The sequence below is a fragment of the Mesocricetus auratus genome, unplaced genomic scaffold (genome assembly GCF_017639785.1).
Source record: "Mesocricetus auratus isolate SY011 unplaced genomic scaffold, BCM_Maur_2.0 Super-Scaffold_100010, whole genome shotgun sequence".
In the NCBI taxonomy this organism is placed as follows: domain Eukaryota; kingdom Metazoa; phylum Chordata; class Mammalia; order Rodentia; family Cricetidae; genus Mesocricetus; species Mesocricetus auratus.
Genome location: NW_024429194.1, coordinates 86453653 through 86478092, shown reverse-complemented (window position 1 = coordinate 86478092; position 24440 = coordinate 86453653). Strand labels below are relative to the sequence as shown.

At 50.6% G+C, this 24440-nt stretch overlaps 1 protein-coding gene across 2 annotated transcripts; it reads right to left on the bottom strand.

The window, feature by feature from the left end:
* Positions 1-356: 356 nt before the first annotated feature.
* Positions 357-24440, bottom strand: LOC110340368 (colony stimulating factor 2 receptor subunit beta). Of its 2 annotated transcripts, none has more exons than XM_040754211.1 (14): positions 24251-24440; positions 14721-14896; positions 13514-13637; positions 11196-11383; positions 9520-9677; positions 9274-9442; positions 8636-8771; positions 8358-8515; positions 6028-6167; positions 4936-5095; positions 4286-4376; positions 4033-4090; positions 3292-3395; positions 357-2729 (listed from the first exon to the last, which is right to left on the bottom strand). In XM_040754211.1, exons 2-14 carry the CDS (start codon positions 14806-14808, stop codon positions 1613-1615), a joined length of 2691 nt encoding a protein of 896 aa, XP_040610145.1. In that variant the 5' UTR covers positions 14809-14896; positions 24251-24440; the 3' UTR covers positions 357-1612. The 2 variants fall into 2 exon arrangements, with proteins under 2 accessions (XP_040610145.1, XP_040610146.1); XM_040754212.1 differs by having other exon boundaries at positions 14721-14892.

Below are 24440 nucleotides of genomic sequence, written 5' to 3'. Positions count from 1 at the left end.
AGACCTGATCCTCTAAGAATGTGGGGACATGATATGGGAAGCTGGGGTGGGAAACAGGTGGGGAGAGATGATGGTAACATCACTGGGTACTGGTTAAGAGGGTTGAGGGCTAGGAGGCCTCAACAGACATGAACTGAAGATGGCAGAGAAAGGCTTAACAGCCATCAGAAGTAAAGAGTCAACATAAATCAATAAGGACCCATAGGAAAAAAAACTATCAAAAGTTTATCCTCACTAGTAACTAGCAATATGAGAATTAAAATTGGACATTTTTTTATTTACCAGATTGGTTAATATTAGGGGAGAAAAACTTAACATCCAGAATTGGAAAGGCAAGAGATATAATATTCTTATAATACCTTTTTAAGTGGACTTTATTTTTTAAGAGTTAGTCACAAACATAGGTCTATAGCGTATCCATGGCCCCCATAGCCTCCCCAATACCAGCAGCATGCACGGTGGTTATCTCGGTCCCTTTGAGCTGCTGTGACTAAATCAAAACAATTTGAAGGCCTTAGAAGCAGTAGATTGTTCTTTGCGATTCTGGAGACTGGGAAAGACTCCATAAGATGCCATTAGAGGTAGATGTGGTAGCAAGTGCCTGTAATCCCAGTACTAGAAAAGCTAGGGCAAGAGAATTGCCAAGAGTTTGAGGTTATACAGTGAATTCAAGACCAATTAGAGCTATACAATGAGTTTCATGCAATCCTGAAATATATAACAAGATCCTACCTCCAGAAACAAAAGCAGATCCTTCTTACTGTTTCATCTTGTGGCAGAAAGGGTCAGGGGATCTCTTCGGGTCTCCTTTGTAAGGGCACCCATCCTTGCTGACCTCATCACACCTGACCAATGCCTCCTCTGATGCCACCAGGAGGTTTAGCAACAATGTGCACTGGGAGGCCATAAGTTCTCCAGCACGGCAACAGTGACACATTTGACAAGTATATATGGATACACCACTGCCTCCTGGTGACAGAGTGTGACTTTGGGGTGCACTCTGCCATTTCACTTTTGTGATATGACCCATGCTAACCACTACAATGTCACAGAGCAGGCTCACAGCTGTCTGGCTCTGCTCTCTGCTTGTTCATTCTGCCTTCAGCTGCTGCACTGATGACTGTCTCCACAATCTTGTTTTCTCCGCATGGAAACATTAAGGATTCTTAAAGTGCTACACCCAGACTGGAATCATCAACATCAGTCACAAAAACCAAAAGTCCCCGGCCTATGGAGTATGTCTTCATGAAAATGCAATTGGGGGAGTGAACAAATATCCCCTCCCATAGCATTCCAATACACACACAAACACACACACACACACACACACACACACACACACACACACACACACAGGTACTGTAATTTCTAAACTATGCAGGTCTCATCCTCAGAGGCCTCTCTGGCCCCATCCTTTCTGCAACAAGGCAGAGGGAGGGAGGTGAGATCCTACAAAAGCCAGGAAACCAGAGTGGGGGAAGGCTATTGCTGCAGGTCAGGGCTGAGAGCAGAGAAGACTGCATCCCATCCAGGGAGCCTCTGGACTTCTGTGGAGATGTGAGGTTCACAGGCTGAGGTGCAGGGCTGCTGTTGAGACTGGGACGCAGTGCCCTCAGCATACCTTCCCAGGCTGGTTGCTGTCCCAAGCAGGGAGTGACAGGTAGTCCTGATGCTTCAGGGACTTAAAAAACTGAATGACTGGTACCTGGGGCATGGGCTGGCAAGGAGGCTTCTTGACAGACAGATCCTGGTCTAGACCCACAATCTCAGGACACAGGCCTGGAGAAGGTGGTTTGCTATGTGGAGAGAGGGAGCCAGGCCCCAGGCCGGGGAGGAAGCAGTAGTCCCCCACCTGCTGAAGAACAAGGAGACCTTCGGGGTGTGGGGACCCTGGGGATACCTCCTCCCTCTGCTCTCCTGGGCTCACTGTGGGGCTGCTGGGCACAGGAGGGACAGGACTGCCCAGGGGGGACTTGCGGGGCTGGCTCATGCTTGGAGGGAGCTCCACATAGTCATCAACTTCTGATGCTGGAAGAGCTGGGCTTCCAGGAGGGACCCCAGGCAGCTTGAGACAGAGACAGGGACCCTGGGCTGAGGGGAGCCCTCGAGGGGAGCACAGAGAGATAGGCAGGGGCCCTGTGGGCAGGGTGAGCACCAGATCTGCAGGAGTGACATAACCGGAGGCCACCACAGGGTCCTCAGGGTCCCCAGAGCCTATGGGCAGAGTCACTGGATTGTCCTTTGGCCCCTGTCCTCCCACCGTCAGCTCAAGTGAAGGGCTGTCCCTCGGTTCCGTGGAGGGGCTCTCCGTGGCCCCCAGACTAGATTCACATTCCACATCCACATCCTGGCCCCGGCCCAGGGCCTGGGACAGTGGGACCAGCTGCACTTGTCCCCCAGGGGGCAGGCACAGGTACTCCAGGGAGCCTGGCAGTGCTGGCTTGGGGCTCCCACCCGTCTGGGGGTTCACCAGCTGGCCTGGGAGATCAGGCAGGGAGTGGGTCTGGAGAGGCCCCAGGTAGGGACCATTGAAGTCAAAGCTGGGTGTCTGGTCCTCAGGTCTGCCAGAAGGGGTTGGCGGGTCTCGCGGGGCATCGGAAGTCTGCTCCACGAGTTCAGGTGAGGCAGCTGGAGTTGTGTCAGGCCCGGGTGGTGGATCTTGGACAATTTTAGGGTCCTCTATGGTGAGAGGTGACACTTCATTGTCCCCCAAATGTGCACATGGCACCCTGTGGGGACAATAGAGGTGGAGATGAGAGATGTGGAACTTAGACACTGATGTATCCCCAGAGCAGGTTGGGTTCCCTGGAAGACCTGAGGCCCTCCGGACCTCACAGTGAGTGCAAAGGCATGGTGGAGGCGGGACCCTGCGAATGATGTAGATTCAGTGTCCCAAAGCACCCTGTACCCAGGGCTCAGTTCACATCACCATCCTAGGCTTGGCCCTCATCCTGTGTTCCGGGCAGCCCACTACCTTCAGGGCTGGCACACACTTGCCTGGGCAACATGCACGCCTGACACCCTCCTACCCACAGCGCCACTGATTCTCCCTGGCAGATGGGGCTTAGCTCTTGCAGACAGAGGTTTCCACTTCAGGATGCTGCCTCTTGTCCCCTGTCTGTCCCACCCTAACCTGGGAATCAGGAAGTTCGTCCTCAATCTACCTGGAGTGCCCCTTGCTTCTGTGGGTGTCGTCTCCTACAATCCCTTCAGAGGCCCACAGGCTACCCTGATCACAATGGAGATGTGTCCTCTCGCAGGTTCCCCGAGGGTCAGAACCCAAGCACTCACCCCTGTGTCTCAGCGAAAAGGTTGCTCCGTGGCCCCTGGAGAGTAAGGCTCATGGTGGCAAAGGCTGCCATGCTGCCGGGAGACCAGAGTCCTTTACCTCCGTCCTAGAAGGAAAGCACATTAGTTCCTGTGAATGAGGCCCAAGTGTCCCTCAGGGAGGAGGGGACAGTGGAGGATGGCGTGTGTCTATAGTGTCTTCCATGAGCTCCAGACATGCGAAGGATGTCCCCATGGTGGGGCTTGCTCAGGCCTCTGACCCTAAGAAAGAGCATGCCTGCAAGGGGCTGACTTCCCTCAGATCTCAAGCTCCTGAAGGGACCAGGCCACTCTCTTCTCTCATGGCATTGGCGTCTACCCATGCCATTGACTCAGGAGAAGCTGACAGCCGTGTCCTTGACACCCCTCTCTCGGGATATGATCCTCTGAGGGCACCCTTGATGCAGCCGGCTCTCCCACCAGCTCAGGGACATCTTGTGCTAGACTCAGGTCCTCTCCTGGGGGCCCTCAGCCTGCTCTGTACTCCCAGGAGCAGCCCCTACTGAGCCTTCCTCTGCAAGGGAATGCTCAGTTCTCTCTGAGGCCCCATGCTGCACTCAGGGAGATTTGTGGGATTCCTGCTCCTTTGGCTACCCAAGGAGTTCCAGAGCCCCATCCCCTGTTAGCCCCGCCTCCTGGGTCTCCCACCCTTCACCTCTGTGACAGTGAGGGGACAGGGAGCCCCCAGTGGGCCTGGCTTCCCACCTGGAACAGGAAGCTCTTGCTGGGGTTGGGGATTTTCTCTTTCCACTTCCTGTACAGCCTGGAAGACAGCAGGAAGACCTGTGAGTGAGAGGTTCCCGGGACCTCAGGCCCGGCCAGCCATGTGTCCGTGTGTACAGGGAAAACTGAAGCCAGGGGATGAGTGACAGGTTTGGCATGGCAGTGTGCCAGGCTGTGTCATCCCTGTGACCCTGGGCCCCGCTGTCCACTTGTCTTGTCCACAGACCGCACTCACCTGTACCCGTAGGCACAGCCACAGCGGAAGGCCAGGAGCAAGATGAGGATGAGGAGCACCAGGATGATGACCATCCCCCACGTGGGCATCACTTGCTCAAGAGAGGGAGAAGGCAGGTTAGGTGGAGGCTCGGGATAAAGGCTAAGGGAGCCGGCTCTCTGTGAGGCCCTCTGTGATCCTGGGAAGAAGCTCTGGGTCTCAACCCAGGGCTCAGTGTGTGCGAGTTCTGCCCTAAGCAGGAGCAGCTGGTACCCAGAGGGTTCTGACTGACCCTGGTAAAAGGGGAGGGGGAGGGAAATGGGGAGGACCAATGGATCCCTCCAGCCTCACAACCACAGGCACTCATGTGTGTGTATGGCTAGTGTAGGTTTGCAGCCATGGTAACCTGAAGCTCAGAGTGACCAATGATGGCTGCCACCAAGTCCAATAACAGCAAGTGACCTATAAATAGATGCCTAAGCCCCAAATGAAAGGAGCAGCAGTGAGACAGAGCCTCTCCTCTCCAAGTCCCCACTCAGTGTCACATATACCAACTGTCATTCCCAGGACAGACACAGGGAGAGGGAGACCAGGGTGGAAAGGGTTTAGAGGCTCCCTTGCTGTGTCCAGTGGGACTGTCCCAGGAGAGTGGCGGTGTCCCAGAGACGTACCCCAATCGGTGGTCCAGGTGTGCTCTTTGCTCCAATTACTCCAGATCCCATCGTAGTTAGGGCGGGTCTTGACCCTCACCCTCGCCACGTAGGTGCAGGATGGCTCCAGCTGTGGCAGCACCATGCTGTGGGCACGATCTAGGATCTCTGTCTTGCTGGCCTGCAGTGGCAGATGTGTTGTAGTTCCAGTCCAGTCCATGACGGAGTACAGACCCTACTGTCACCAACCACCCTAGTGTCCCCAGAGGCCATATACTCCATCACTGCATCACTGCTCAAGCCCAGACTCTCTCTACCCCCTATTTGTCTGGTATGCTGCCTGGACTAAATTTTGTCTGATCTTAGAGCATCATACTGATTTGCTGGTTCCTAGGCCATGGGATTGGAGAATGTGGTGTGAGGACTGACCTTCTCCTGAGCCAGTCTCAGCCTTCGAATTCACTATTCCCTCTCTGAAGTTAGGGTCCTGGCAAAATAGCCCTAAATGGGATCTGTAGATCCCAACCCTGCATCTAGGTGCCAGTCCTCCAGATATGGGATGTGTCCTGGGAAGGACCTGCCCTGAGCTGTAAATTGACCCTCAGCAGCCACAGAAGTGGCTCAGATTTAGTTCCTGGGAGGGTATACAGCAAGGCCTTAGTGATCGTGGAAACCTTCATTCCGGGTATATAGGGGAGTCGTCATTTCAGGTACACAGCGGGAGTCACCATTCCAGGTATGTAGGGGGAGTTCACCATTCCAGGTATGTAGTAAGCCCCACCTAGCCTCTACCTGTCCAGCTATCGGCCATAGAGGTTTATTATTAACCAAATCACGATGATATATATTAACAGAGTATGAAGAAATATTCCACACAGGGACCTCTGCTGCCTCACTCTGTGTCTGCACTCTCAGCTAAGGACAACACTGGCTATGGGACCTTATCATGTCAACTTCTCTGAGCCTGGACCCTTCATTAAGAAAGGGCACTGTCACCTATGGACTATGTGGGTCCTTGGGCACAGAAGTCAGACTCAAGGAAAAGGGTTCCTGTTTGTGTCTTTTCTTTATTTTCCACCCTGCCTCTAACTTACCCTAAGTCCTGGGACTCACCTTCCAGCTATCCAATTCCCTCTTGTACTGCACATGGAATTTGTGCTCCACATTGTGAGAGGGCATGTTTTTAGTTTCCCAATACAGTTTGTAGCTGTCTCCATCCTTGGTCACATTGAGAATTGGAGGCTCCATCTGGACTGGAGGAGGGATAATTTCAGCAAATGTCATGGGGTCCTCAATCCAGTAGAGAGTTCATCATTACCCAAGCAAGTTGCAGAAGATCTCACACCTGGGTGTTTCTCCCCAATCTGCAGTCACATTGACTCTTTAGAACTCTGTGGTGGTTTGAATGAGAATGGCCCCCATAGGCTCATTTGTTGGAATACGTGGTTCCACTTGGTGGAACTGTTTGGGAAGGATTAGGAGGTGTGGCCTTGTTGGAGGAGGTGTGTCACTGAGTCATACTCTGCCTCTGGCTTGTGGTTCAAGATGTGTGCCTGGTGGTTTATGCCCTTAATTCTAGCCCTCTGGAGGCAGAGGCAGACATATTTCTGTTAGTTTGAGGCCAGAATGATCTACAAAGCTACTTCCAGGACAGGCAGGACTAAATAGAGAAACCCTATCTGAAAAAACCCAACCAACAAACTAAAGAACCAGAGAAACAAATTCAGATGTGCTCCAGGTGCTGCTCCAGATTCCTGCCACTTTCCATTGCTCCTCCTGCTCTGCCATCATGAACTCTGAGCCTCTGCGACCATTATCCCAAAGTAAACTCTCTCTTTTATAAACCACATTGCTGATGACATCTTGTCACAACAGTAGGAAAGTAACTAAGACAAACACCCAGCATTTCCCAAACACAGATTCCCTAGCTGGTCCCTGGGGAGCGGCTGAGGTAACCCTTCCATGGTGAGGTGGTCCAAAGCTTGGTGCTTCTGCTGGTGTTGGATTTCAGGCGAGAAAAAGAGGCCAGTGACTCGCTATCTAGGTGCACAGACTGTTCCATGCCCTGTGCAATGGACTTTGCTTTGTGGGATTTCCCCTTCTCTACTCTCCCCTTCCCCAGTGAGGTACTCTGCCTTCCCCATTTACACATGGGAAACTGAGCCCAGGACGTCTACAGATAAGGACTGAGCAGTCGAGAGCTTGTGTCTCCACTGTCCTGTGTCAGTCACTCCTCTCTGCTGCTTCAGTGACCCTGGGAGCGGCCTGAAGACAAGGTGGGCAACTAAGTCCTTGCTGTTCTAAGAACTTCCCCACGAACACCCACATGCCGGAATAAGGCCTTCATGTATACTTGGATGAATATCTGCCCACCACACAGTGGTCAAACTGAAACAAGGAGACATTTGGTGGCCGTCCCCCCTTGGCCATCAGACAACGATCTGAGACATGACCATGTGTTCAGGCTTTCTTATGTGGCCTCATGTACATTCTGAGAGAGGAGGAAAATTAAGTCGCTGAGTCCCGCTGAGATTCTCTCTCCCCATCAGACAGAAGATTCACAACTTGATGACTTCAGAGTGTTTTTACAAATAATGTGGGTGACTACAATACACAGAGGAGCTCGCTTGAGTCAGAGGAATCCCTTTTCCAGGGTCCAGGCCATGTGCCAGGAGGTGTGACATGGATCCGTAAGGACGCCATCTGCTGGCTCACAATTCCCTGACACAAAAGCAGAGCATAGAGCAGAGGCTGAGAAGGAAGAACATTAGTTGGAGGAGAAGGCTGGGAATCTAAGGGGGGCGGGAGAGTTAGTAACCAAATAGTGATCCAAGGGAGGGACAAGTGTGCCACCGAGAGCAAGTGGAGAAGAAAGGGGAAGAGGTTTCAAGTCACTCTTCAGGGGTGACACGTGTCATCTGCAGCTGAGTGAGTTACCTGTGGGCTGTGGTTCCCTGGTTCATCTCCCTCCCCATCTCTCTGCTCTCTCTGCCTCTGCCACGCCCTCTCTCTGTTGCATTTGCCTGCATGTAGGTGTGGGCACCGATACATAGACTTGCAGAGGCAATAGAAAGATGTCCAGACCTTTCTCTGTGCCTATTCTCTTAAGACAGGGTTTCTCACTGAGCCTGGATCCCAGGTTGGTAGCCAGAAAGTCCCATCAATCCTCCCGTCTCTTGCCAGGTACATATGAGCACACTCACATTTTCATGTGGGTGCTGGGATTCGAACTCAGGTCCTCATGCTACTTCAACAATCACTCTTACCTATTGAGACACAATCCTAATCCCAGAATACTCATTTTATCAATTTGAGTCACTTTTCTGAAACTCTTTGAAAAGGACCAACACAAAGATGCCAAAGAGATCCATCCCTGTGTTTATCGGGGTGACACAACGGATCCCACAGTCTTTGGAACCCAGGCAGAGGCAGGGCAAACTCACTGTGTGAAGAGCTCCTGATGAGCTTCCCCTGTTTCCGCAGCTGAACAGAGACTGTGTACTGACTGTGCGAGCTGGGGTTGGGCACAGTCAGACTGCAGTGGTAGCGGGTGCAGACGCTATCCTGCAGCTCCTTCACCACCGGCGAGCATTCCTCCTCCCTGGGGAAGCATAGGGGAGCTGAGAGCAGGGTGAGGGGAGGATCACCTCAGGCTAATACCTCAGAGAGGAACAGGCCTGGGGATACGAAGAAGCAGGGCCAATGGAGAGGGGACACTCACGGAGCAGCTGGGCTGGAGCTGTAGAAGAGCCCAAAGGAAACAGAGGTTGTCATCTGGGTCCTCACCTCCCAGGAGCAGTTGAGGGACTGGATGCCATCGAAGAAGCACTGTAGGTTCTGAGGCTGGGCCTTGTCCCCTGTGGGGACACACCGGGCCTCGGTCACTCCACCCTCAGCCTTTCCCTAGGTTGGGACACTAATGACTCACATTAAGAGGGCTTGAGAGCAGCAGAACCTGGTTGTGGACATCAGCCACCTCTGCTCCAAGCCTGCCTGCTGTGTGTCCCCGGCTTGGGAAGATCCAGGTACCTCTGCTTCATCTTGGGAGGGGGGCCCAGGTCTTAATGTGGAGTGTTGGGATGAACACAGGGACAAGTGACCCTACACATTCCCAGTACTTGTTAACACACAGGGCCTATGCTTCTGCTGTTGCTGTCATGATTGCCGCTGTCATTCTCAGAACATACATGGCACCCCGAGCACAGAGTGTGTGAGACAGAGTCGCCCAGAAAGAATGCTGGGGACACAGGCATGGTGGGAAGTGCTGGTGACAAGCTGGGGCAGATGCTGCAGCCTCAGGCGAGACGAAGCCTCCACTGTGTGGCCTTCTAAGGGAGCACTTCCTATGGGTCCCATTACCTGGCTGGGAGTCCCACTGCACCTCTGGGCTCCATCTGCTGGGCCTCCCAGTCAAGGCTGAGCCTGGGGACAGCCGAGTGCGCACACGGGCCACATAGGTGTTGCTGGGTAGGAGCAGCTTTGGCTCCAGAGTGGCCCACAAGTTGCTGGTGTGGAGGCTGGGTGCATCCTGTGGAGACAGGGCAGCTGAAGGAGGAGCTTGCTGGCTCATTCCACAAGGCTGGCATGCATGCTTCAGGGTCCTACCTCCCAGGAGTCCTGAAGACGCTTGTAAGACACCTCAAACTCTAAGTCCTCTTGTGACAGCCAGGACCCCCGGGCATCCCCAAGGGGCACGCTCCACTTCAGCAGGAAGTGGTCCCCAGAGGGACTGATGTTGATGTCCTTGGGAGGCGGGGGCTGCACTACAGAGGAGGAGCAGAAGGGTTGTCAGGGTTGCATCCTGGGGGACCTGAGCGCAGCCTGGCTTTCTGGATGCCACTTGGGCCCAGGTTCAGTGCTGATCCCATCAACTGATGGGCAAAAACAATAAAAAGAACCTCAGGACTCTGCCTCTGCAGCTTCTGATATGGAATCTGAACACCTGGGTATCTAATTGTCAGCAGCCCTGCCTGATAGGGTCCAAACATTCCATTAAATGGGGCCTCCTCCTGTTTTGGTGTGCACTGTGGCCTTACTTCCAGCAGAGGGCGCAGGGAGCCACACCTGCTTCACCCCTGCTACCTATTCTCTCCACAACTCAGTTTCTAGTGTTGTCATGGCCCAGAAGAAGGGGCATCTCTCCTGGTGACTCTCTGGACTCCTGTCCCCAGACAGAACTCCATGTCCCTCTTCTTGCTTCACCACAGCTCATTGTAACTCCCATCCCTGCCTTGTCACACCAGAGGAAGTTTCCGTTTTTCCCTCCCTCTTTGCTCAGTGATGGGTTGACATGAGGCTGCCTGTATCTCATGTTCTCCCTGGCATTGCCTAACCCTTTGCTCTCAATGCTTCTTATAGGCAATGACCCTGTCTGGGTTTTCCAGCATGTCAATCAGCCTTTGCTCTTGGGGTTTCCTGGGCTAGAATTGCTTCTGGTTCTGAGCTCCTCCCAAAGCAAGCACTCAGCTGCACAGCTCTCCATGCATCCTGGGACGCCATTCCTGACTGCCAGAGCCCTTTGAATTCTGTCCCCTCGTGTGGCAGCCAGCTCCTGTGTGTGTCCCAACCCTTCATCCTGAAGCCCTGAGGCCCCCTGGAGGTGGGACTCTCTCAGACACCAGAGGCATTCACTTGACAACAGCTCTCACCCTAGCATTGCTGGAGGAGAATCAGGACCCACAGTGTCCCCCTAAGAACCTGACCAGTGCTTGAGCTTTGAGTGACATAGCAAACCTCAGCTTCCTCTTCCCCTGTCATGCTGGAGACATGTCTGCTATAGTCCCTAAAAATCTCACAGGTCATCATTGGATCCACCTAAGGCCATGCTGTACCAATGTGCCTTGTGGACCTGCTGCACACCAGGGGGTCCAGGGAGGGCGCCACAAGCCTGGGTCTGAATCAGAAACATGGAAAGTGGTTGGCCGTGTGACCTATCATGGCCCTCCCTGCTCCACGGTGGTACTTGGAGACTACTGTGTGTCTTGGAGACTCAGCCATAGGCAAGGAGTTGTAGCTTTGAGATAAGTCAACAGAGACCAGAGTTCTGTCACCTGGAAAGTCCTACAGGAGTCACAGGTATGGCTCCTCCTTGAGGATACTTTGGGCCATTGTATGTGGCAGAAAGAGCTAGGACAGGATGAACCTCAGACAGAGGCCCACATAACATCACATCTATTCTGAACCCCAGGAAAGGGTCCGTTAACCCGGGAGAAAGTCACTCTAGGCCACCCTGGTAGCCTTCCCCTCCTCACATCCTCATAGGCAGGACCTCTGCTCCTCACCATGCTGGGCCAATGGAACCACGAGCTGGACGCCCACATCCCGATCTGGCTGGAAAGAGTAGAAGTCTTCATCTGCAATGCTGAACCGTGTGTAGGGGATGACACACCTTCTGGGCACACATCGGTGGGGGGAGGGACACTTTCTCCACAACAGGTCCTCACTGAGGTCGCAGGACACTGGAGAGTCCCTGCCATTAACATTGCGTTAGCTCCTACTGCATGCCTAGTTTATTCAAGGTCAATGGCAGGCAGTGAACAACACACACACACACACACACACACACAAATTCACATATATACACAGAAAGAGAGACACACAAATGCACACAGAGACACAGAGATATACATATCCACACATAAAACACAATACACGCATACACTCAGAGACACACAAACACAATACCAACACACAGAGACACACACACAACACAGACACATATATGACAGAGAGACATACACACAAAAACAAATATGCTCAAATACCTGCCCATATACTGAGCACCCTTATGATGAACAGACATACAGCAAACCACCCATTAATATAAGTGTTATGAGAACATGCTGAATAGGATCAGAATACAAGGATCAGGAGCCTAGATTTGGCTGTGAGCACAGCTGGACTCGCTGCATGTGTGATATACGCAGCATCTCCAAGGACTTGGGAAAAGCTGGCCGTTTCTGCAGCTGGCTGATTGCAGCAAATGCAAAGTCCCTGGGGCTGCCACCAGGCCTGAACCAGATGCACAGAGTGGAGAGTGTGTGCAGCCCAGGGTCCAGTTAATGATCTGCCTGTGCAGTGCTCACAAGAAATCTGACTGCAACCCAGCGGCAGTCTAAAAAGCCTCTGGCTTTAAAGGCTTTTACGTGGCTGTGAAAATGGCTGATTGGCAGTCACAGGCAGAGCAGTATGTAAATCTTGGTCTCCCATGAGCTCTGCTCTAGACAGCACCTCTGATCAGGGACATAAGAAGAGGTCAAGGTCAATCTCAAGGTGAAGTTCTTCTGCTCTCTCCCCCTCTCTGTATCTCCAGCTGCAAGGGTAACTGTCCCTGAGAAAACACACTGAAGACACAGGACCATAAAAGCCCAGGGGAAAAGCTGCAGATCAGAACCAAGAAATCTAGCAGAGTCACTGTGTCTAGGGGAAACATTCAAAAGAAGCAGTTGTTTTCTAGAAGTACGTAGACCTTGAGGAAACCATTCTAGAAAACAGTGACTGTTTTCTGTTAGCTCTGTTTTCTGTATTTCAGGAGCTTTACAGCCTCTGCATGATTCATCACAAGATAGTGCAGGCACATCTGGAAAGTCATGCATTACTGGTACTGCTCAAAGTGCACAGTGAGGACTTGTCCCTGAGTATTGGATTTCATGATGCAAGCCAAACAGTCTTGAGTCCTGCTACAAGGAATGAAGGTTCCAATTTGTGTTTGTAGGGAACTGGGAGTGAGGGAAGGCAGACTTGTTTCTGTGCAGGATTCAAAAGATTTCACTGAGTACGGGAAGGACTTAATGCAGAAAGACTTAGAGTGATGGAATAGGGAACATGGCACCATGGTGATTGCAAACACTCTGTCTGTCTCAGTCCTACTTCTGCCCGGGAGACAAACTTAGCAGTGTTCACTGAGAAGCAGGACAGGAGGGAAAAGGCATCTTGGAGCAGCCATCCCAGTCATTAATCAACTACCATTTCCTCCCAGTTAATGAAGCGAGCCGTGGAGATGGAGGCAAGAGCAGAATTTGGCTCATGGCATTGGACTAGAAATGGACATTCGCACTGAGAGTCTCTGCCCATGGCCTACAGTGGGTTCTCCAAAGACTGCATATAGATAGGAGGCCAGGGTTCCATTTGGAGATCTCACCCTCTACAGTGGACAGAGGAAAAAAGGGAGCCAAAGGAACGGCAGTTGTCAGAAACACCAAGGGACTTCAGTGAGTGTGGTGGCTGGGAGTCAAGGGAAGGAGAACTACCAGGAGGTCGTCCTGGGTGCCTTGGTCGATGATCATTCTGGCTTGGCCATTTGACTTGGGTATTTCTGAGCGGCAGGTGCAGTTTGGTTCCCTTGGAGAGAGCTAAATCCTGGGGTGTGATTTCAGTCAAGATATAGTGGAAAGACATTTAGGGACTGTGGGTTCCTTGGGGGGGTGAGGTAAGGAGCTGAGGAGGCAGGGACAGGATGCTCAGGGCAGGAGAGGCCTGGTGCTGCAGACACTGCAGGTGTTGGGGATAGTGGTGGCACGTCACTGGCATGCAGGAGGTGGAGATGCTGGTGACAGCAAGGTCCTCGTGCTGCTACACCAAAGGACTCAGTGGTACTCACTTTTCTAGCTTGTGGTAGAGCGTCAAGTTAATGAGGCCCTGGGCCTCTTCCGTGTCCGCCCAGCTGCAGATGATGCGTCTGGTGTAGTCATTGTAGCACTGCAGAGTCTGCAGAGGGACAGTTTCTGAAGAAGAGAAGCAGGAGAGTCACCATCTCTCCTCCAGGTGTCCCCTGTCCAGTCAACTCTGCGTTTTGTTAGTGTGGCTTTTTGTTTTGTCTTTTTGAGACAGGGTCCTACTCTGTGACGGTGCTGGCCTGAAACTTGCTGTGTAGAGCATGCTGGCCTCGATCTCCCAGAGATTCTCCTGCCTGTGCCTTCTGAGTGCTGGGATTAAAGGCCTGCACCATGAATCCCTGATTCCCACAACTCTTTTAATCAGCCACACCGCCAGCTTCCTGCTGAGGTTCACCACCCAGTGACCAAACAGATGGATGTCTGGAACCTGGCCGGGCTGTGTTGGGGCTGCTTCTCTCCTGTCAGGAGCGTGAGACTCCAGTGGATCCTCAGCTGTGACTGCATGCCCTGTGCTGCTCAGGCCCTCGCTACCTAAGAGCATTGCTCAGGCCTGCCGTGTTGTCTGAGGTGTCACTTGGCAGGACAGACACTCAGGGCCTGGAAGTAGCTGCCGTCTCCCGATCCAGGGTCCCGATTGCTGAGCCTTGGCCTCTGAACCTGGGATTGGTAAAGGGCCTTGGCTCCCACAGTGTCAAAGAGGAAGTCTAAGGGCACTGAGGACAGTCTTCCAGGTTCAGAGAGCTCTAGGGTGTCCCACAGGCCTCTGTGAAGAGGAGGGGTCCAGAGAGATAGTGGCGAGGGGGTCTTAGGCCAGAGTCCACAGAAGCGATGCTTTAGGGGACCCTGAAGTCCTCTTGGGAGGAGAGCGTCTGGCAAGAGTGGCAGAAAAGACACTGGCGCACTGGAGGTTGGGGCTTTGGGGGCTGCACTGATGAGTGTGCGCAGAGGGACACACTTGGGCTCCATGATCCAGCAGCAGGCAAGGATGGGCAGGAAGATGGAGAACAGGGAAGACAGGGACGCAGGGAGCCCCGAGGGAGAAAAATGAGGATTCAGTAGAGAAATGGAGGCAGAGATGGATACAGGGGCTGGAGCTCTGGTGGTCTGGGGGTTTCTGGGGATATGGTGGGGGTGGCTCCTGCCTGACTCAGTTAAAAGGAGGGATGAATAGGAAGGGGCCTTCAGACGTACCTTGTGCCTCTGTCACACCAGGTCTCCAGCAGAGAGCCAGCAGGGTCATGTAGAGCAATCCCCAGGCCAGTGACATCTGCTGCTCCATTCTGGGACTTCAGGTGGCTGCCCAGGGCGGCTGTAGCTATGAGCAGGGTGGCGTCCTCATTGTCCTGGGGTTCTGTGTTGCTGCCTGCCTGGAGATTGGACCACACTGGTGTTATAGGCCGTATGAGTCTTTACTCATAGACTGAACTCTCTATGAGTCTTTCCTCATAGGCTGCACCCTCTGACACTGTAGACGATGTGTAGGCTGACAGCTGCCCAGAACACTGCTGATGCCAGAACCCAAACAAGAGGTGTGTTGTCCTGTGACTGCTCCCTCCCTTCAGCCCTACTGTCTAAAGCATGACCACGGGAGAGATGGGCCTGATGTCCTCTGAGGCATCAGGTTCTCCTAAAACCACTGGGCACTACCCAGAGATCAAAGTGCTTAACTTGAACCTGCCACACAGAGGAGTTGACACCCCCACCTTTGATGGATTCAGGTGTTGGGCCCCAGCCCCATGGGGTCTCTGTGAGTTGCTCGTCAGTCTACAAGTGCAACTTGTTTTCCAGTCCAAGTGCTTCCTGTTTTCCACTCCTGGCTTACTGCCCTGGCCTTGACCCTCTGACATCAACAGTCAGCAGGAGGAAAACACGCTCTCTTCTACCTGGGGTTTTTTCCACTGTGCTGTAAATCTGTATATAAAGCTCCTCCCTCCTACAAGAAAGAGACCTCTTAGCACTTGCAATGAAGACACACACATACACACTCTCCTGGCAATAAAGTCAACACATGCATTCTCTTAGTACAAAGAAGTGGACGTCTGGTCTTTCTTTTCTTGATACTCTGGAGTTGCTTGTGGTGCTGGCGCCACAATTGGAGGTCTCACCGAGATCCAGAGAGATTTGGAAAGACTGGGAAAGATTGGCCAGAAAGAAGACTCAGGAGAGGAGAGACTCAAAAAGAAAAGATTTAAAAACAGGTACCTCTACTTCTAACAGTAAAATTAAATGGTCAAATCTTCAGGCTTTTGCCTGAGATATCACCTTCTAAAGAGAAGGTGTATTGGATTAAATCTCCAGGCCTTCGCCTGACATCAAGGTCAGGAAAGAAAGGGGAACCTGAGAGATCATCCTCAGTTGGAGGATGGATTGAGTAAATCTTCAGGCTTTTGCCTTAGGGATCATCCTCAGTTGGAGGATGGATTAAAAGTGGGTGAACTGAATATTGGTAACAGTTAGTAAACGAGGTACTGGTATTAAGTAAAAGAAAAGGAAAAGATAAAAGTATATGGAATGGAAAATACACAGAATGTCTGGATACTATGTACAGTTGTATTGTCTTTAAATTGTTTAATTGCTAAGAAAGGAACAAAAACTGCTAAAAACATTTGATTATTAATGCTACTAAATTAATTCAAGTTACATATTTTGAAAATGCTTTGACTTCTAAATTTAAATATAAGGACAGGTTACTTGGGAAAAGAATTTCTGCTTTTGTTCCCACAGAACATAAAAAGCTGTGGGTTCCTTCCAGATTAGTATGGTTTGATGAAGCAAGACTACCTGAAGCAGTGGCCCAGGTGATCCAACATCTAAAACAGATGAGATGATGCAGCCTTACAGACCACAAAAACAAGAACGTCAACAGGTTTCTGGGGTTTTTTTCTTTTTTGTCATGATCCCCATGGTATTTCAGCAACCCTTAACAGCAGGAAGTAGTTTGGAAAGAACGACGACGCCCACATTCCCAAAACTGTTTATAAATGTTTGTTTACATTTACATTTATACAGGGGTGGTTATTGATACTAAGATTGGCATTAACGTCTTAGTCACTTGAGATAGGTGCTAATTTATATATAAAGAAGGGGGGAGATGTTGGGCCCCCACTCCACGGGGTCTCTGTGAATTGCTGGTCAGCCTACAAGTGCAACTTGTTTTCCAGTCCAACTGCTTCCTGTTTTCCAGTCCTGGCTTACTGCCCTGGCCTTGACCCTCTGACATCAACATTCAGCAGGAGAAAAACACACTGTCTTCTACCTGGGGTTTTTCCACTGTGCTGTAAATCTGTATATAAAGCTCCTCCCTCCTACAAGAGAGAGACCTCTTAGTACTTGCAATGAAGACACACACACACACACACACACACACACACACACACTCTCTCTCCTGGCAATAAAGGCAACACACGCATTCTCTTAGTACAAACAAGTGGACGTCTGGTCTTTCTTTCCTGATACCCTGGGGTTGCTTGTGGCGCTGTGATCACTGTCTCAACATGTCTCTCCACACACACACACAAACACACACACACACACACACTCCCAACCTTGTTCTGTAGCACATACAGAACCTGGTGATGGGTAGACAGGTGGGGCCAGAGGGGGCAGGGAGCCTAAGTGTCATCACTCTTTTGTTTCTGTCTACACACACACACACACACACACACACACACACACACACACACACACGAAGGAACAAACACACACATACAAATGCACACACATACAAATGCACATTAAAGCACACACGCTCCCTCCTCGTGTGCACACACACACATGTGCTCACACACAGACATACACATGAAGGAACACACATACACATACGCACGCACACACACATGTGCGCACGCGCGCGCGCACACACACACACACACACACATACACACGCATGCAGAGCCTGGTGCTCTCCCCACCTCTGCTCCGTGTACCATCTCCCACAGGCCCCTCTGCTTCCCAGTTCCCCTTTCTCTGAAGCCTGGGATTTCCTCCTTTTCACTAAGTTCACCTGGGAAGTACCAGAGGCGCAGTAGCCTGCTGCGGCCCCTTCTCCTACAAGGTTATTTGAAACTTCAGTCGACAAACACACAGCACTCACATCTGTGTCCATCTGTCATCTGTCTATCAATGCATCTGTCTACCTATGTATCTACAAATCCATCTGTCCACCCATCCTTCCATCTATGTACATACACATATGTCCGTTTTACTATCCCTCCATGTGTATGTATCATGTATCTATGTCTGTATACCCATTCGTGTTATTATCTATCTACCTTTCTATATATAGATCTATCATCTATTTACCTTTCTAGCTATAGATTTATCTATCATCTATCTACCTTTATATATATATATATGAATCTATCTATCTTTCTATCTACTGATTCTTTCTACCTATTGATCTATCTATAGATCGATCTACCTTTCTATCTATAGATCTTTCTTTCTATCTATCTATAGATTGATCTATCTTTCTATCTATTGATATGTCAATCTAACTATCTGTCTATAGAGCTATCTATCTTTCTATTCACAGATCTATCTGCATTTCCATCTATAGATCTATTTATCTATATTTGCCTGTCTTTTTCCTAGATAGTCAGTGGGCATCTTGACTGGAACAAGTGTTATTTAACTTCAGAATGTTCTGTATAAATGGAATAGCAAAGAGTAAACAATGTAATATGATGAAATATTTCATTTGAAAGTGAGAGATGACTGACACATTAAAAACAAAACATAAATCCCAAACCTCTATCTCACACCACTCCCCAAACCTGAGGTTAATTAAGAAGTCACACACTAAGGGTGCAATCACACCCAACCATTTCCACCCCCACCCTTGTGGTGATTAAGCTTAGAATTAATCAAAGATTCTGAGACAAAGAAAGATGAAAGTGTTTTGTAGCCAAACCCCCTGCCTTAATAAAGCTACCAGAGTCACCAAAAAATTATACCAAATGTCTTAATCTGGGAGGACTAACGTCATAGCATACCACTGATGGGCAGTTCATAAAAACTGCAACATTTATTTCCTGAAGTTCTGGAAAATGACAAAGCCAAGGTCAAGGCACGAACAGGGTTGAGGTCTGACGAGGCCTCTTTCTCATTGGCTTCTCACTGCTATCCGCTTAGTGGAGGCATCAAGGGAGCTTCCAGGATATCTAATATATGGGTGCCAATCCCCTCATGAGGGCTCTGCTCCTCAGACCCCTTCAGCTCCCAAAGTTCCCATCTCAGGTACCCTCCCATTGGGGATGTAGTTTCAACATAAGAGTCGTGAGGGACATGGGTATTCAGTTCCTAACACTTTAAATCATGGAGAACAAGTTACCATCATCGACTGTAAATAACAACAGAGCTGTGTCATCAAAGAACAAGGGCAGAGCATTTAAAAAACAATGAGAATCCATGCCAGCACCAACTAAGGTTTAATGCCCACCATCAGTCAGGAGGTGTGCAGACAGATCTCCAAAAATTGGTATGTCTTGGTGAAGGCAGCTGTTAGAACCCTTACAGACAGGAAACCATATAGGGATGAGTGACAGGTCCACAATACCTCAGCTGTGAGAGGACCTGGGACTGAGCCCAGGTTGGCTTAGGACTCTCTCTCTCTAAACATGTTCCCCAGTGTATCGCCAGCAAGAGGGAAAAGTACCAGTTCAGTGACAGGGACATGGAAATGGTTAAAATGCCAGTCATACTGATGAACTGAGTTTGTCAGCCTGAAACCCAGGACAGTGTCAGAGCCTGAGGGAGTTGTAGGTTGCCCCCCCTCCTAGACAGGGCAGACATGGGAGAAAGTCCTACCTCTGTCTCCAGGGGACAGTCGTGCTGACAATAACCCTGATTCTCAGTGCAACAGAAATGAAAAACTCTGGAAGGTATTGAATGGTTGGTTCTGAATTCCAAGGCATGGGAGAGAAGAGGTATGCTGCATTTGCAAAAATAAAAAAGTAAGCTTAGATAAAGAATAAAGTAAATATATAATCAAGTGTGTCAGATCTTAGAAAGCTGGAGACCAGTCTCCAACCACAGAGAAGGAGGGGCGGCACAGGTGTGACTGGGGGCTTCTAGCCAATGAGGGGACCATGCCTTTAAGTTACCTCGGTTCTTTACATCTTTCTCTCCACTCCAAACGCAATGTGGGTTAACGGTCTGAAACTCAACTAAAGCTGTGAGCATTAAAAATACATCTTTAATCATAGAGGTAAAACGCAACATTTAAAACAGAAAACACAAAGCAAAACAACACCCAAACCAGCAAACAAGGCTGGAGAGGTGGCTAGGTGGGTCCAGGATATGAATCTGAGTTCAAGCCCAGAAGCCACATGAAAAAAAAAACTCTAAGTGTGGGGGCATTTGCTTTTGATCCCAGCATTCAGGAGAAAGAGAAAGGCAGATATCCAGCGCTTTCTGAATGGCCAGCCTAGTGTACTCACTGAGTTCCCGGCCAGTGAGAGCATCTGTCTCGGGAAGAGGTGGACTACACCCGAGGAAGGGCACCCACGGCTGTCTGCCGGCCTTCACATGCACCCACATATGTATGCACCCACACATATATGCACCCACGCATGTATGCACACACACATGTATGCACCCACACATGTATGCACCCACACATGTATGCACCCACACATGTATGCACCCACACATGTATGCACCCACACATGCATGCACCCACACATGCATGCACACACACATGCATGCAGCACACACATGTATGCAGCCACACATGTATGCACCCACGCATGTATGCACCCACACATGTATGCACCCATGCATCCATGATCACACACAGAGCAGACAACACAGTGACAGACGACGGGAACCTTCTTTATGACACAAGACATCTTAAACCTGACGAAGGGGAAAAGAGAAAGAAAGCCCGGGAACTGTATTTTCATCCCATGTAAGTAAATACAGATACATGGACTAACTGATTTGGCCCTCAAACATGTAGATGAAAATTTTGAAGCAGTACAAAGGGAAACTCCATCCTGTACATTGAGACTTTGGGGGGGGTGTCAAGTTCTGTTGCTTTTTCAGTGGGATGACTCCACAATACCTATTAATATTGTAATCACTCCTCTGGGATATGGCTAAAACCAAAGACACTGCAAGACCCACAACCCAGAGGATGGGTGCTGTTCCAGTCTGCCAGAGAGATAAAACAGGTTTGGAGGAATCAAGGGACAAACCCAGGACAAAGACAGAGAGTGCAGAGCCTGGAGAAAGTCTGGCGGGAAAGGCTTGGTGTAAGGAAAGGGAAACGGGTTTCTGGAGTGAGTGAGATGATGGGCTCTGGGCAGCCTGTCTGGAGACGGCTCATCCTTTGCACCTCAGAGCTGGGAAGAGAACATGGCCCCAGAGAGGACGCTTCACTCAACAGATGACAGGACTAGATGCTGGGGATGTGCCAAGAGGCTCTGCAGAGGTCCCCAGGCCCCACAATGGCTGTCACGGCAGTGAGGACGACCTGCTCACTAAAGGAAAGACTGAGGAGCGAGTCTGCTGCTGACTGAGAGGCAGCCAGGAGAGTCCTCTACACCGCGCCATTCCTTATGAAAAGAGGTGAACTGGTCACCGTGTCTGGGAGCTGCAGCTCAACACCTGCTTGTGTTTCAACTTATGAGTGTGGAAAAACTAGCTGTACTCTAATGGGAGCCAAGATTGGTACACTGGCTGTGAGAGTCACATTAGGAAAACTGCTGGGATTTTCTGTTGATTATTTTTTCTGTTGTAACATTGGTATGGCATTGGTTACTTTGGACAAATGCTAAAACCTTTTGGAGTTGATTTTTTCTTCATGTGAAAAGGGTTAGGGGTTGTAGATCGCTCCCGTCTCTAAAAGCTGGAGCGTTCGTTAGGATGACTTCCTAGGCATGCCAAAGGTCACTCTGCGTCTTGCTTTGTTTCTTTGCGGTTTGCACACAACACTTCTGGTAGCAGTGTTTGCTTGGTTTATAGTCACTAACTCAAAGCCATGGGTGATAAGCCCATGTTTCTGAGACCCTCCCACTCTAAGCAACCTCAAAGAATGAGTTCAGGTTGGGTGGGATGTGCTGAACCAGAGCCTTTCAAATCCATCGGAGGAAACAGAGCTTCCGCATACAGATCACGCTGGATGATTTAAAAGTGGCCACTTCCGAACACCTACCTATAGGCACACCAATGCAGGCATGTGTTGTCACATCCGTGACTCTGGATTATCCTCAACCTTAATAAATCTGAGTGTCTGAGTCTTTGACATTAAACACTAATGAACCCGTGCCCTCTCCTACAGTAGTGGGGCATGAGTAGCTTGTCGTAATAAAAGTAACACTGATGATTGCAGAGGTGGGGGTTGCCAGGAGTGGGTGCAAAGTTTACTCACTGTGAAACTACAAATAAGAGAGATAGGATTTAATAAAGTTCAAATCTGAATATGCAAAATGTTCTGGTAGGGAATCTAAGGAGGGAAAACCCTACTGCCAGCCCCAGAAGCCTGTTAGTGAGGCTACAAACCAATCCCCCTGAGTGGACAGCACACACACACACACACACACACACACACACACACACACACACGCACACACACAACTACCTCCACTCAGGCACTCACCCGCTGTCATGGGAAAAGGCCCAGGGCATTGCAATGAAACAATCAGGTCTTAATTCTGTGAGAGTTTCAATAAGAGCAGTTGCTGTGGACAGAGATACTGTGGGAAAGTTCTTAAGGAAGAGGAAAGAGAACCGTGTGTCCAGGGGTGCATGGGATCCTTTTACAGTGTGGCACGTCTCCTAGACTGAGGAGGGTCAGTTATGGAGGAGGAAGGATGCCCAAGGGGTCTCAGGCCACTTGCTGTGCACTGTTATGTAATCCAGGAAAATCAGAGGAGCTCTTTCCCAGCTACTTGTGCTGTGGTCAGTGTTGCTAAAGAAATCAGGATCTGAGGTTTAACGTCTCCCCAGGGTGAAGTGTGTAGAGGTCTTGCAGAAGCAGCTGAGAGATCAGTCCTTAGGCAAGTGAGACCCATCCCAAAATGCAGTCAAGAGGGTCCTGAGCAGTGGTTGTCAACCTTCCCAATGCTGCGACCTTAATACAGTCCTCATGTTGTGGTGATCCTGATGGTAAAATCAATTCCATTGTTACTTCATAACTGTCATTTTGTTACTGTTACGAATCATAGCCTGAATGTCTGTGTTTCCCGATGCTCTTGGGTGACCCCAGTGAAAGGTCATTCAGCCCCAAAGGGATTGCGACCCACAGGCTAAGAGACTGACTTAGAGAAAAGGCTGCAGGTGACACCTTCCTGAAGAGTGCCCAGGCCACCACAGTAGAATAGGGCTGAGAGCAGGTGTCTCTGTGTCAGCAGATCTGGGAGATGGCACAGACCCAAGCCCCGTGGCCCTGGGACCTAGCACTAAGTTTCCCAGCACAGACACACAGAAGATCATGGGGACCCCAGGGCCTCACCTGAGAGGATGGGGGTCTGGGGTTAGATGCAGGGAGAGCAACAGAGAAGGAGGAGGAGCTCACAGGGCAACGTCACAGATGCCCCAGGTTCCGTTACGGGATGTTAGGTTCCAGCAAAAGGTTTGTCAGAGCCGAGCCGACTGCACAGTAGGGTCAGAAGTGACATTTCAGCCCATCCAGGCAGAGAAGGAGTCTTCTGTTAAAGCCCTTTAGAAAGCAGTAGGGAGAGGAGTGGAGATACACCACAGAGGAGGTGAGGGTTCCTTTCATTGCCAAATTAGGTTAAAGGCACCATGTGCTGGGTTTGATCTGAGGCAGGGAGCTCAAGGACATTCTTGGGTTCACAGGTGACAAGATTCCAACTATGGTTAATGTGTGACTTGAGGGTCCCAGCACGCAGCATGCGTGAGACAGTTAGTTTGTGACCTATGAGATATGACAGTGGTCAGGGTGTCTCTGACTGCAGTCAGCATGGGGGAGTGTATCATCGTTCAGGAGGGACAGATCCCCTGCTATGTGATGAGACGTCTCCCAGGCAGCACGTTAGGTGTAGAACATACTCATCGGGGCCCGAACCCAAAGCACCTGGAGTGGTTCAGAGTTCAGTGGGATCAGAGAAAACCAGAGGAGGAGAGACAGAGGGGATTTATCTGCAGGACTGGGATAAAGAATGCTGGAGACAGAGGCAGAGATCTACAACCTACCAAGGTACTGGATGGAACTTGGCAAGCTCGCTTGGAAAGGGTCAGAGACATACCACATTACCCGGTGTTCTCTGCCTCTGCGTCTCTCTTCCCTTCTCCTCCCTCCATCCATTTCTAATTGAGAACACAGGGGTTATGTCTCCCACTCACCCTGTCCCGCAGCCGTGTGGCTGGAAGCCTAGGTCAAGAATAGAACTAAAACATCGGTGTTAAAATAAGACCGAACAGTGTACTTACCCAGGCAGAGCTTTCAAGGGAGCTCTCCCTGCCACCAGACCTCCAGTGACCAAGCTGGGTCCTCGCGGAGTCCCAGAGCAACCCTAACTCTCACCCTCCCAGAGCACTGGCTGTGAGCCCTGCTGGTTACTCCTGGGTGCCCCCTCCCCTACAAACTGCCTTGGGGTCAGGGATGCAGTTTTCCTAGCGAGGCCCAGTGTTACTCCTTAGGTCCCTGGAGCAAGCTGCCACCCGGGTCCTTCTCCTCCTGTCCCTTTCTGTCCTGGAGACCCTCAGCACCCCTACTCTGAGCCCACCTTCAGCTCTGTAGCAGGGAGCCTCACCTCTGCATTGGGTCCAGGCAGCCTCCTTCGGGAGCCTCCAGGCAGCAGTGAGCCTTAGGCGCTTCCTATTTATTTGTGCCACGTCGGGAGGAAACAGAGAGCAGAATGAGGAAGCGGCAGTGCCCTTTCACAAGCAGCTTCGCCTGCTTCTCAGAACTGCGGACATGAGTCTCTGACAGCACGCAAGCCA

What these genes read in the sequence shown, in the direction of transcription:
- LOC110340368 (XM_040754211.1), bottom strand. Translation starts at nt 14,808, where the DNA reads ATGGAGCAGCAGATGTCACTGGCCTGGGGATTGCTCTACATGACCCTG. An exon ending in GTCTTCAGGACTCCTGGGAG is followed by an intron (nt 9,443 to 9,519) that starts GTAGGACCCTGA and finishes CTGTCTCCACAG; the next exon opens with GATGCACCCAGCCTCCACAC. An exon ending in CTTTTCGCTGAGACACAGGG is followed by an intron (nt 2,730 to 3,291) that starts GTGAGTGCTTGG and finishes TTGTCCCCACAG; the next exon opens with GGTGCCATGTGCACATTTGG.